At 42.2% G+C, this 12613-nt stretch overlaps 1 protein-coding gene across 1 annotated transcript in view; it reads right to left on the bottom strand.

Annotated features, from left to right (window-relative positions):
• Nucleotides 1-7: 7 nt before the first annotated feature.
• NEK5 (NIMA related kinase 5) overlaps nucleotides 8-12613 on the bottom strand; it is a 44270-nt gene continuing 31664 nt past the window's right edge. Inside the window, exons 14-20 of the mRNA XM_059995864.1 lie at nucleotides 12240-12356; nucleotides 11060-11146; nucleotides 9444-9536; nucleotides 7086-7166; nucleotides 6792-6860; nucleotides 4863-4989; nucleotides 8-476 (exon numbers count right to left, since the gene is read on the bottom strand). Of these exons, the coding sequence (XP_059851847.1) occupies nucleotides 139-476; nucleotides 4863-4989; nucleotides 6792-6860; nucleotides 7086-7166; nucleotides 9444-9536; nucleotides 11060-11146; nucleotides 12240-12356 (912 nt within the window). The 3' untranslated portion in view covers nucleotides 8-138. The remainder of the gene's footprint in view (nucleotides 477-4862; nucleotides 4990-6791; nucleotides 6861-7085; nucleotides 7167-9443; nucleotides 9537-11059; nucleotides 11147-12239; nucleotides 12357-12613) is intronic.

Raw genomic sequence — 12613 nt, 5'->3', positions numbered from 1 at the left:
ATGTTACTGAGGAAAAAACGACCCTCTAAGAAACTGCAAGGGAGTTATTAGGCTAGCACGGGAAGGCAAATGAAGCCACCTGTCCCTCCTTGGGAGGAAGGTGGGAACCTGGATCTTTCTTCCTTTACATTCTCATAGCTACAGTGGCCAATTGTCTAGGATAATTAGTAGGCAAGTCTCTGCAGAGGTAGGGGAGAAACCAAAACAAAATCTTTGAAAGGCATTTAATACAAATCTATCGGGATTGTACTGAAAACTGAGAACTGTCAAGTCAGGGTGAGCACAAGCATTTGGGGTGAACACAGCTGCCCTTGGGGCCTCGCTCTCCTCTTGCTGACAATTCGTGCCACTGATATCAGCTTCACCCTCAGGCACAGTGGAGCAGGTGGAGGTGATGTCGGCTGTGGCCATCATTTGCAGCAGAGTCTGAGGAGACCCAGCATCCCACTGTCTCCTGTCCTCTGCAGCGGCAGCATCTGGAATGAACAACCCTGAGTATAAGGAAATAACTCGTTGATTTCAAAGCAGTCAAAGTGTGACTAACTGCAAGAAATAGTTCTTAGGAAACCTGGAGTCCATCAGCTGGTAACTTCAAAAGCAGAGAAATCAAGACCCTCAATCTAATACAGATTGCTATGGACCGAATGTTTGTGTGCCCCCTCGAATTCATATGCTGAAACTTAATGCCCAGTGTGATGGTATTAGGAGGAGGCGCTGTGGAGAGGTGATTAGGTCATGAGGGTGGAGCCTCATGAATAGGATTAATGCTCCTATGAAACAGACCTCTGAGAGCTCCCTCATCTTTTCCGCTAAGTGAGGACACAGCAAAACGATGGAATCGGGCCCTCACCAGACCCTGAATCTGCCAGCATCATGGTCTTGGACTTTCCAGCCTCCATAACTGTGCAAAATAAATGTTGTTTATAAGTCTCCCGGTTTATGGTATTTTGTTACAGTGGCCTGAATGGACTAAGACATAGATAGATCATAACTTACAAGACTGAAGTGATAAACAGGTTTAAAATTATTTCACTTTTATTAACATTTGACTGACTAGCCAATGTATTTAACACTAAAGAAATATTAACGGCGTGAATGGACAAATTCTTGAGGCATTTATGTGAACTTTAGTCAGGTTCCATAGAAACTGTTCCATTACCTTAATTTAAAAAATAACTTGTGTTATCATTTTCTTTATTTATTAGTATGTTTCATTATAAGAACTCTGGAGATCAGGTAAGTAGAAGAAGGAAACAAAAATTACCACAACCCCACTCTCCAGAGACCTAAAATTTCAAAATTTCCTTTTCGCATATAGTTTCTGCTTCGTTTTGAAACAAAAAAGGGGCCAAATGTTACACACCCTTTTATAACTTGTTCTTTTCAATTAGCAACATACCATACCTGTATTATTGAATATTGTTCTACACCACCATTTTAAAGAAAACATGGTATTCTGTTTCATGGATATATTATAACTTAACTAATTCTTTTTTGCTGGATTTTTAGATTGCTAGAATTTTTTACTATTATAGACAACACTTTAATGAACTCATTTGTAGTTAATTTTTTTGACATTTATGATTATTTTCCCTAGGTAAACTACTGAAAATGACAAGGCTAGGGGCTAGTATTATAATATTTTCTTTACCAAAGGCTTTCACTGTTAAAGCTGAATCTATTACTACTTTATTCTCTGATTTTTTCCTATGTATTTTGAATAGCTAATTCTTCCCTAGCCAAAAAAAGAAATACTCACCTATATTTTCTTTCACTTTATTTCCTGACATATAACTTCATTTTTTTACATATAAACTTTGATTTTATTTTGGAATTTATTTTGTTGTATCATCATATAGGGTCTGATTTCACAATTTCCCCCAAATTGTTAACCATTTGGTCCTAGAGCATTTATCTGAGTAATTCTTTCTTTTCCCATTGACTTATGATGTGACTTTTAGCATATGCTAAATTATGATACATACTAGAGTTTGTCTAAACTTTCTCTTTTTTCATTACTTTTTTTATTCTGGTGCTAGTATCACATTGTTTTAACGACTATAATTTATATAATCCAGTTTGATATTTGGAAGGGCAAGTGCCCCTCAATGCTCTTCTTTTGTAAATTTTTTGGCTAGTTAAGAATCTCCAAGATCTCCTCACACCAGAAAAAAATCCTATTGTGCTTTTGATTGAAATTGCCAAAAATCCATATATTTATTTGGAATGAATATTTCCAATATAGAACAGTGTTATTTCTCTACATTTATTCAAATAATCTTTAAATACCTCAGTAAGGTTTTATAGTTTCCTTCATATGCTCTGCACGATTCTTGTAAAGTTAATTCCCAAGTTATATGTACACACACACACACACACACACACACACACACACACACTCACACACACACACACACTCTCACACATATCTGCTGTTGTTACTATAAATGAGATCTAAAGACCAACTGGGGAAACTATTTGCAATACGTATTTCAGGCAAAGGTTCAATTTAAATGAGTCTCATAAAGAAAAAAACAAACATGCCATTTTCAGTAGAAAAATGGATAAAGGATGTGAGCACATAATTCACAAGAGAAATACAGATGTCAATAAACACATGGGAAATTGTTCAGCCTGAATAGTAATTACGGGAGCCCAGTTTAAATTAAGAGACCGTTTTCAGCATCAAACTAATGAAGTGATTTTTAAAAAAATCTAAAAATAAGCATACATGTCTTTTGAGACTTATAATTCACTCTCCTCTTCCCAGAGGAACTCACGCAAAGAATAACCTTTGATTTGATTCTTTTCACTGGAATTGCTTACACTGAGGCCACCCAGGGCCCTTGATAACCAAACCCTGTGGGCTGTTACTCAACCTGCCTCATTTGGTCTTTCTCTTCCAGTTGATACTGCCAAGCCCTGAGGCTCCTTCCAGAACGTTCTCTCCTTCTTTGGCTTCACTCTCTTCTGATTCTCCCAAAACTTGTTTAAACAATACAAGCGCCTGTCCTAAGCTCCATTTCCTTCTCACTCCAGTCCCAGTGCCTAGGTGTTTTCCACCACCATCAAGGTTGAAATACTGTGCATATGCTAAGGAAGCCCTGATTTGCCCCAGAGCTTTGGTCTTACTCAGCTATCACCTTCTAAACACCTCCAGCTGATGCTCAGAAAGACCTAAACTCAACATGTTACAAAGTTAAACCATTACATTATCTCTACTGACCTCCCTCTGCGTGACGTATGCACCTGTTTGGCTGGTGATAGCCTTGTCCATCTGAATTAGAAGACTGGGACCCTCTTCTCTTCCTCAGTCCCCACACTCAGCAGTTCACACCTGGTGTCTATTGTCACTGCACTGCCCTGCCCTGTGCACCTGTCATTTCCCACCTGGACCAGTCTCCTGCCCTCAGGCCTGCCCCTCCACGCATCCTTCACACGGCAGCCAGCGTGATCTTTCTCCATCACGAATAACATTTAATTCCCTTTGACTGAAAGTCATCACACAGGATAAAGCCCAAACTCCCTGGAATGCCAAGCTGTGCAGGAGAGGTACCCCCCGACTCTCCAACCAGCTGGCACTTGAGCAACGATTAGTACTGGGGCTGAGAAAGCATGTTTTGTGCTTCCTTTCTTTGGCTCATGACAATTCTGTGATTCTGAGGGCAGACCCAGGTTTCATTCATCTCTGAGGTCCCTCCCACCTAGCACAGTCTGGCAGAAGGGAGATTCTCCACAAGATGCCTGCTGAATTGAATAAAGATTTTTCCAGGTGGAAATGAGGCAAAGTGTATGATTCCAGGAAGAGGAAACGGAGGCGAGCCAGGGTACGTGAATGCTCACATAGCTGCAAGGGAAGATGGGGCTCCAGCAGGCTGTGTGGATCCCATCATCTGTAGAAAGAGAGAGGGGGTGATGGGGCAGGAAAGGGGGGCGGTCATCACAGGATCACGCCACGCAGTGTTAAATGTGATACTATGTGCAACAGACTGTATCCTACACGCATTATCAAAACAAAATTTGAGTAGGATAATAATATGACAAGATGACTGTAGCAATTACTTAGAGAATGAAGGGGAAATACTAGAGAAAGGGAGGATGCATAGGAGACTAAAGCAATTCAGTGAGGGGAAGGGAAAGGGAAAATGAAGGGAAGAGCAGATATTAAATTAAGCACCTAATATATCAATTTTCACTTTAGTCCTCACAATAAGCCTGTGTGGCAAGTACTATTCTCCTCGCTCTTAAGGGGAAACTGAGACTCAGAGATCTGAAGTAACTTGTGAAAGGGCACACAATCAGAAAGTGGCAGCACCACCTGGGATTCGAACTCCGTACGGTCTCCAAAGCCCATGTGTTTCCTACCACACGCACCGCTGAGGCAGGACAGGGCACAGGGAATGAAAGAGGAGAAGACTCAGGGACATCTCAGAGTAGAAACCACCAGGCATGACAGCAGGGCTGTCGGCCTGGTGAGGGCATCACCAGAGATAAAGGCTCCCTGGGAAGAAAGGGCTCAGAAGCTGGATTGTACACACGCCGAGTCTGAGATGCTAGTGGGACTTGTCCATGGAGCCATCCAGCAAATCCTGAGAAAGATGGGTGAGTGTGGACCGGGAGAAGCGGAAGCGGAGGGGGCAGGTGAAACAGCCCCAGGAGACTGTGTGGGGCAGAGGGTGGGTCTCAGGGGGTGTGACCCCTGGGGTGGGCAGAGTCAGAGGGGCCAGGCCTCCGTCCAGTTCAGGGTGAGGTGGGGGACAGGGGACAGTCAAATCACGGGAGGCAAGCTGAGGAGGAGAGAATTCGAGATGACTGCCAATAAAATGGTTCCTTCTCATCTGCAGCCTTGAAGGGACACATACCTGCTTCCCGGCAACAGAGTTTTTCAAATGCTTTGTCTGTATAATCTTCATGCTCCTTTATACATTTATACCCTTTAAACTTAACGTCGTCCTCAGAGGTCAAAGTTTCATTCAGCATATCCATTGCCTAAAGCAATTTCATGGTGTTTCATGAGAAATAAGCCATATTTGGGGGGAAAAAAGTTTGAAAATTATTTCATGTTCCCAGTAACAACATTTACCAAGGTATGCAGTAAGTATTCAATGTATGTTTATTACATGAATCGGTAGGGTTTTAAAACTAGAACTGTGTTGGAACACGACAGAAGCAGGAATGTGTTCGTTTCTTCTCCCTGTCAACAGTGATAAGCACTGATCAAGTGGCAGCTAATCTGATGCAGATTTCCTGCCTTCAATCTTATTCTCCTGCAGTTCCATTCTAAGGAACTTTAAAGGTTAGCTCATCTACGCCCTGCTTTAAGCTTTAACATTCCCAGTCAGGTCCCTGAAACTGCTTTTAATATTCCATAATGAAAATGAAAATGATCGCTCTATTTCAAGCATTATCAAAGCAGAGAATAACAAAGGATGAACAAACTGGTAGATAAAACTGTGTGGAGTCCATTCGTTTTTCTAGCAGGCCAACTTCGGTGCCTCACTTCACAGAAGCACCGTGGATGGACCAGCCCTCAGGCTCCAACCCAGACCCAGGTCCCCAGAGCTGCTTCCTCGGGTACTCACAGCTCCGGAACACTTAGAGGGCCTAGTGGTTACAAGTGAGCGCTAACTACCACCACTCTACTGAAGTCTTTGTAGCAAAAGGCTAATAAAAATCTCAAAGATAGGTGGAGCACAGAGGATTGTTAGGGCCGTGAAAATACTCTGTATGATTCTATAATGATGGATACATGTCGTTACACATTTGTCAAAACCCAGAGAATGAGTGAACCCTAAGGTAACCTAAGTACTTTGGGTGATTATGATGTGTCAGTGTAGGTTTATCAATTGTAACGAATGTTCCACTCTGGTGAGGGATTTTGATGGTAGGGAAGGCTACATGCGCCGGGGGATGGGGGCAGGAGCTCCATGGGGAATCTCTGTACCTTCTGCTAAATTTTGCCTTGAACCTAAAACTACCCTACAACATGAAGTCTATTTAAAAAAAAAAAAAGAATCCTTCACCACATGCACATACATAAATCTGAAAGAAATAACATTAAAAAAAGTTTTAAGCCAATAAAAAAACATGAAAGGAAGAAATTGAGTATATAATATATATATATATATATATATATATATATATATATATATATAGGTATACACACATTCATACTTAACTTTTGGTAATTTAAAAGGCAAACTTGGAGAAGGTGAAACAGAAACACAAATCAGTTAATTCTGATATTTGTTAGCAGCTCTGGTAAAAAATGGGATTTAAAAAGATGTTGAAATCAAGTAATAAAATGAGGTTTGAGTTTACTGTATTCATGCATTTATTGCTGTTTCAATTCGAGCCCGAGTGCATAATTGAGATTCACCCAAAGATCAGTACAAAGTTATCAATCCCAATCAAGATCTAAAATAAATGTGCATGGTTTCAGGATAACTGCTCATTTACATATTTTTTAGGTGACTGTATTAGTTGTTGACTATATATTATGTCTTCTATTTTAATCTGGCTATAATTTAAAAGTTACTATTATGAGGAAAATAGCTCCTTTATAATAGAACAATAAATTAAAATGGAATAATCCATCTATAGGAATAATCTCAAGTTTAAAAAGAATGGAAGGATAAAAAATATTTTGGAAGACTTGTCTGAACACCAGACATCCTTCTAGGAAGATTTTAGAAAATGCTCCCTACCCTCTATGGGAAAAGTTCATGAAACATGCTATTAAGACACTCATTTTCTCATCCCTACTAATAGAATTTTACTTAATGGCATACCTCTTCCTCTTGGAGGGTGTCTCCATCAGAAATACATTTGTCTAAATTAATTTCAAACTTTATCCCTCTCTAGAAGAAAGCAAGAAAACAAATCTGTTTCGCATTCCAATAAAAACCTTAAAATTACAACTCCCAATTTGACATTACAGATACTTAAAACCATTAGTCTAACATCACAAAATAAGGCAACTCCATAAAATAGTAGGGGTGAAATCCTAGAGGCAACCCAGATTGCAAGGTGCAGATCCCCAGCCAGATTTTTAAAATGAAACTTTAAGACAAAATGTTTATTACCTTAGCTTTATGTTTTTGTTCCGGAATTTTACTTTCCTTTGTGTTCTGAAGTCCAATTTGTTTCAAGTCTCTTTCAATATCCTGAACATTTAGAGAAAAATTAAAATCTAGCATTATAATATTGATCAAACAATTACATTTTCACAACACCCCTGAATTCACAGCAGGGTCTGTTTACGTTATTTGATTTCTTGAATGAATCTGATGATTGATTTGAGAATGAAAACATACCTTTTGCAAAGGAAAGTTAACAACAGTCCACTAACAACTTGGGCACAGTGTCCATTAACGTGAAATAATAATACGTTTAACACTGGCATTGCAGTGGGTAGGTAAAACGCTATAATGTGACAATGTTTATCACAGTCCAATACAACCTAATCTAACTCAAGAACGTAATTTTGACTATAAGATCCTTCCGTTAACAGACTTATGATCTTAATCAGGAAAACAAAAAAGTGCACACAGCTCATGACAGTATAAAGGAAGGACGGGGCTCTAAAAATTGATGGGCAATTTGAAGGAGGAAGAGAAGACTATAGAAGTACTGACAAGCATTTCAAAGGAATGGTCAAGGGGTGAACTTTAGATCCTGAGCTTTCTCGGGGTTCAGTCCTGGGCCCTCTGCCCCTCTCTTCCTTAATACACAGGGGTCTCAGTAACTCCCATGAATTTAAATGCCATCTTTATGCAATGACTCTTAAACGTGTCTCTTCAGGTTTGATCTCTCCTCCCCTCTGAGCTGCAGACTCACGTATTCGGCTGCCTGTTTGGTACCATCTTCACTTTAATATTCATTCCACAGTTTCATACTGAGCACCCACTACGGGCCAGATACTGTCCTACACAATGGGTTGGTGCAGAACGTGACCAGAAGGTCCCTGCTGACACGGAACTCACGTTTTACTGGCGTAAGATAGGTAATAAATGAGTTAAAGCAATGACATAATTTCAGAAGGTGTTAAATGTTATCAAGAAAATAAAATAGGGCAGTAGCATAGGAAACGAAGAGCAGACGAGAGTGATACAGGAGAAGCCTACGTGGCATTTGATTTAAGCCCTGGAATGGTGCTGGACCTTGGCTTGTGAAGGTCTGGGGAAAGCGTGTTCCACGTGGAGGGAAAAGCAGGGCAAAGGCTCCGAAGCGAAGCAGGGATGTGATCTCTCAGATCTTCCTGACTCAGCACATCCAAAGTGGTTCTCTCGAGTGCCCTTCCCCCAGAAGCTTGCTCCCCACTCTTCCCCATCTTGGTAAAATGTACTATTCCTTCCGAACCAGAAACTTATGAGTCTCCGTGTGTGTGTGTGTGTGTGTATGTGTGTGTATAAATGCTCTTTTCTCTCCACCATTTCACATTAGGTCCCTATCACCTCCCCCTTAGAATTAATTACTGCCTCGTCTACGTACTTCACACACCGCATCTGTCAGTTTGAATTTTTATCAGTCGTTTGCCCTGCAACCCTGGGAAGCGTGTTTTCCTGCCTCGCAGTATTACACGCTCTGAAACAGGACGTGACTTGGTGTCTTACTTATATCTGTGAGGTTGGCTGTCTGATTTGATTGTGTAGTCTGGTTGTCTCAATTGCATGAGAAGTGTCATACTGCTTTCTTTCCCTTAAAATACAGCTACATTAGACCCCTAAGCCCCATCCACCCCACTGGGTGGAAAATTCAACCCCAGTCCACTTTAGAGCTCTCGGCACCGCCTCCTGTGAAGGTCTCCAGGTTTTCACAAAGCAAAACACTCAGGGAGGCTGTTCAGCCTTCACTCAGCATGGGTTCCTCTGACCTACCCTCAGTCGAGCCCTCAGGGCACCCTGAGGATGAAGGGGAAAGACCTCCCACAAGGAAAAGAAGAGTCTTTTGAGAACCATTTGATAATTCAGCTCTGCCCGGTTCCCTATTCATGCCAAAAAGATAACTTTGAAACAGAAATTAACCGTCAGATTCACAGACCGACGCTCTGAGGCTCGGACTCAAACGCCACCAGAGGACGTTCCTGCAGGCAGTTCTCAAACTTGGCCGCACCAGCTCACCAGTTAGCTCCTGAAAACGTGACACCTGGCCCCACCCCAGGCCATTCGGAGCCCAGGTGTTTGACTTTGGTTATTCCTTGTTGTTTTGTTTTGTTTTGGGCCGCGGTGCGCAGAACGCAGGATCTTAGTTCCCCCATCAGGGATCAGACCCGTGCCCCCTGCGGTGGAAACACGGAGTCTTAACCACTGGACTGCCAGGGAAGTCCCTGTTTCCGTTTTTTAAAACTTTCCTACATGATTCTACTGCACAGGGAGGGGCAGGAACAGCGGGCTGGAGCGAACTCCCTGGGAAACACAGCATCGTCTAACAACAACCATCACCTGCACAGGTGCTTCTTCCTCAAGTGCCTCTTGGTGGATGAGCAGGTCACTCTTCTTCACCAAATATGTTTTATGACTTATTTTTGAGTCTTCCTTCAACATAAATTATACACAGTCAACAAGATTGGCTCTGCATCAGTTCTGAAGGCCACTTTCTGAATGTCCCCCGCTAGACCTGAATGGGATCTAATGAGGACATGACTGGAGAGAGCTCTCTTATGGCTTCTTTTCTCTACGGCTCCCTTTGGTATCCCCCAAGTGCTTCTCTCCTGGGCTCTCTAGAAAAGTCTGCCGTCCATCTTCCCTGGACGCAGGCTTCCCATCGCAGACCTGTCTTAAAAACGGGGCTGATGATGGCACGAGGCCCCCCACCATTAACCAGACCTCTGCTCTGGGGAGAAGCACACCCAGCCTGCCCCCGCCCACGGCATTTGCCATGAAGCTTTGCGTGGCTCCTTCAGATGCCCTCTTCCTTAGCTCTGCCTCTCCAAATTCTACTCTTCTTCTCAGACCCAGTTTTGGCCCCATCTCTCTTCTTCCAGAAAAATCCTCCACCTGCTTGTACCACTCATCTTCACTCCCCTGCACTCACGAGGCTTAACCAGATTCAGCCTTATTGGATCATTGCTTCATATCTTTCCAACTATTTATTTAACTATTTAGAAAGAGTAGAGGTTTTAGAATCAGATATTTATTTAGTCTGCCTTGTAATATCTAAGTGACTTTGGGTGAGTTATTTAACTTCTGCTATAAGTAAAGGAGGTATGTATGTGAAAGCTCTAGTTCAGAGCTCAGTGCATACAATTGAATGGTACCATAATGCACCTATATTAGTTCGTCTGTATGCCCTCAGGGGTGGGGCAGGGTGAGAGGGAAAGATCAATTTCAGTAGTGTGGGCAGGTTCTGCACAATGAGTGCGTCGTTCGAGTGCGTGTGAGACGAGAGGCCGGCTGTGTCCCCCGCTGCTCTTGGTGCCCACCAGCCCGTCATAGGAGGAACATTCCCGGGCGCTGAGGGTGTTTCTAATTAAACATGGGGGTGTTTTTCATGCATTGTGGTCTCCAGACACGGGCCAGCTATCTCATCTGGAGCTCTACTGAAAAAGCAATGATCTGAGAATTGGAAGAACGAGTTTCCAGGGTGGCACCTTCAAGGGATTTTTCAAAAATCATCTCCACTGCACTCACATGTTGCCTTATATGGCCTTTCAAATCTTACCCCTGCATGTGAGACTATTCCAGTATAGCTGAATTCAGTAAATGCTCGTCTCTTTTCCTACCCAACGGGCATGAACTTTACCTCCTGCATCTAACCCAGTTCCCGAGTAAAGTACTGCTCAGTCAATACTTATTGACTGATTCATGGGGAAGATGATCAACCATACTTTGAATAACAGCCGCTCTTAACTGAGACTGGCAGCCCCAGCACTTTGTGCAGCCTCAAGTAAACCATAATAGAGTGAGGCTTCCATTAAATCTGACAGCTTTCCTACTTAAAGTTTGCATGATAAAGTTTATCTTTTCGATGAGAAGAGCATTACTTTTAATACCTGCTCAGTTGAGCTAGCTCTGAATCAATAGAGCAACGCTTCCTTTAGAAGAATGAATTTATTTACCTCCAGTTCACACTCCATCTTCTTTCTAATTTCTTTCATGTCGTTGTGGTACTGTTGGCGTATTTCTTCTAGCTGCTTCCAGTATTCCTGGAAAGCAATCCCAATCCCGAAATGTTAAATGTTTGTGAACAACCTGACAGAATAATCTCTAGACAGCCTATGATTTTATTTTTATTTTATTTTTTGTTTTTGGCCGCACCTCACAGCATGCGGGATCGTAGTTCCCATGCAGTGGAAGCGCACAGTCTTAACCACTGGACTGCCAGGGAAGTCCCCAGGACAGCTTATGAATTTAGAAATGTGTGATATATAGTAAGGGAAGAGCCGTTGCTCCCGAAAATGATAATCTGCCTTACACTTTGGCTGTGGTATTTCTCCCCAGTGAGGATACGGCCTCTTGGGATAATCTCATTTTTATATATAACCCCAAATGCATTACTGACATACAATTACTTTATATATAATCCTGTTATAGGTTGAATTTTGTCCCCCCACTCAAAAGATACGTTGGAGTCTTAAGCCCCAGGACCTCAGAATGTGATCTTATTTGGAGACTGTGTCATTGCAGATGTGAGTAGTTAAGCTAAGATGTGGTCACACTGGGGCAGAGTGGGTCCCTAATGCATACGGCAGGTGTCCTGTTAAGAAGACGGCCACACCAGGAGGATGCCATGTCCGGTGGCAGAGACTGGAGTTGTGGCTCTGCAAACCAGGGCATCTGAACATCATGGACCAACCACTGGAAGCTAACAAAAGGCAAAGAAGGATTCCGCTCCAGGTTTCAGAGGGAGTGTGGCCCTGCTGACACTTTCCCTTTGGACTTCAAGCCTCCAGAACTGTGCGACAATAAATTTCTGTTATTTTAAACTGCCCGGTTTGTTGTAAGGCAGCCCTAGGGAACGAATACAAATTTCAAAAATGTTCAGGATGGACAGTTACTTTATCAATCTGAGGTAAAAAGCCTTATGAACTCATCGACACTGCATTCTCTGAGAAGGTGAAATACATATCTCTCTCTCCCCTGAACCCCAGCATGGCGCGTCACACCACTGTGTCCAACAAGTGTTTGTGTAACGGGCTCTCTCAGGTGCACCGTAGATGCTAAAAGCAACATCCCATTACAGCACAAAAGACAATGAGAGAAGTACAACGGTAGCCCTGGAAGCAGACAGTTTTAAACCTGCTCCTTCCTTTCATTTCTCCTGAACTGCAGCTCCTGGAATCCAGGCTCTTCCCCATTACTTCTTAGCTTTTGTCTCTGGTTGTGATTTGGCTCAGCAGAAGATGGACGAATACCCTATTATTAGAATGAAATAATTTAGAAAGCGTACTTGCATTTTGGAAACATCTTATGATTTGACCTTGACCCCCATCCTTTAAACAATAATTATATCATCAATCTCAGTATTTGGGAGTTTTGTTTTGTTTTTATACTGAGCAGTAGAATTTTCTTAGTTTAAGTGTGAAACATTTAAAAAGTAAAGAAAATAAAACCATTTCCGTTGTTTAGTCTAAGCAAATCAATATTTTACGCTACCATGTGAGACAACGAGA

This window comes from Delphinus delphis, chromosome 18 (genome assembly GCF_949987515.2).
Source record: "Delphinus delphis chromosome 18, mDelDel1.2, whole genome shotgun sequence".
In the NCBI taxonomy this organism is placed as follows: Eukaryota; Metazoa; Chordata; class Mammalia; order Artiodactyla; family Delphinidae; genus Delphinus; species Delphinus delphis.
Note: the sequence above shows the minus strand (reverse complement) of the source record. Positions and strands in the feature narration are given on the sequence as shown.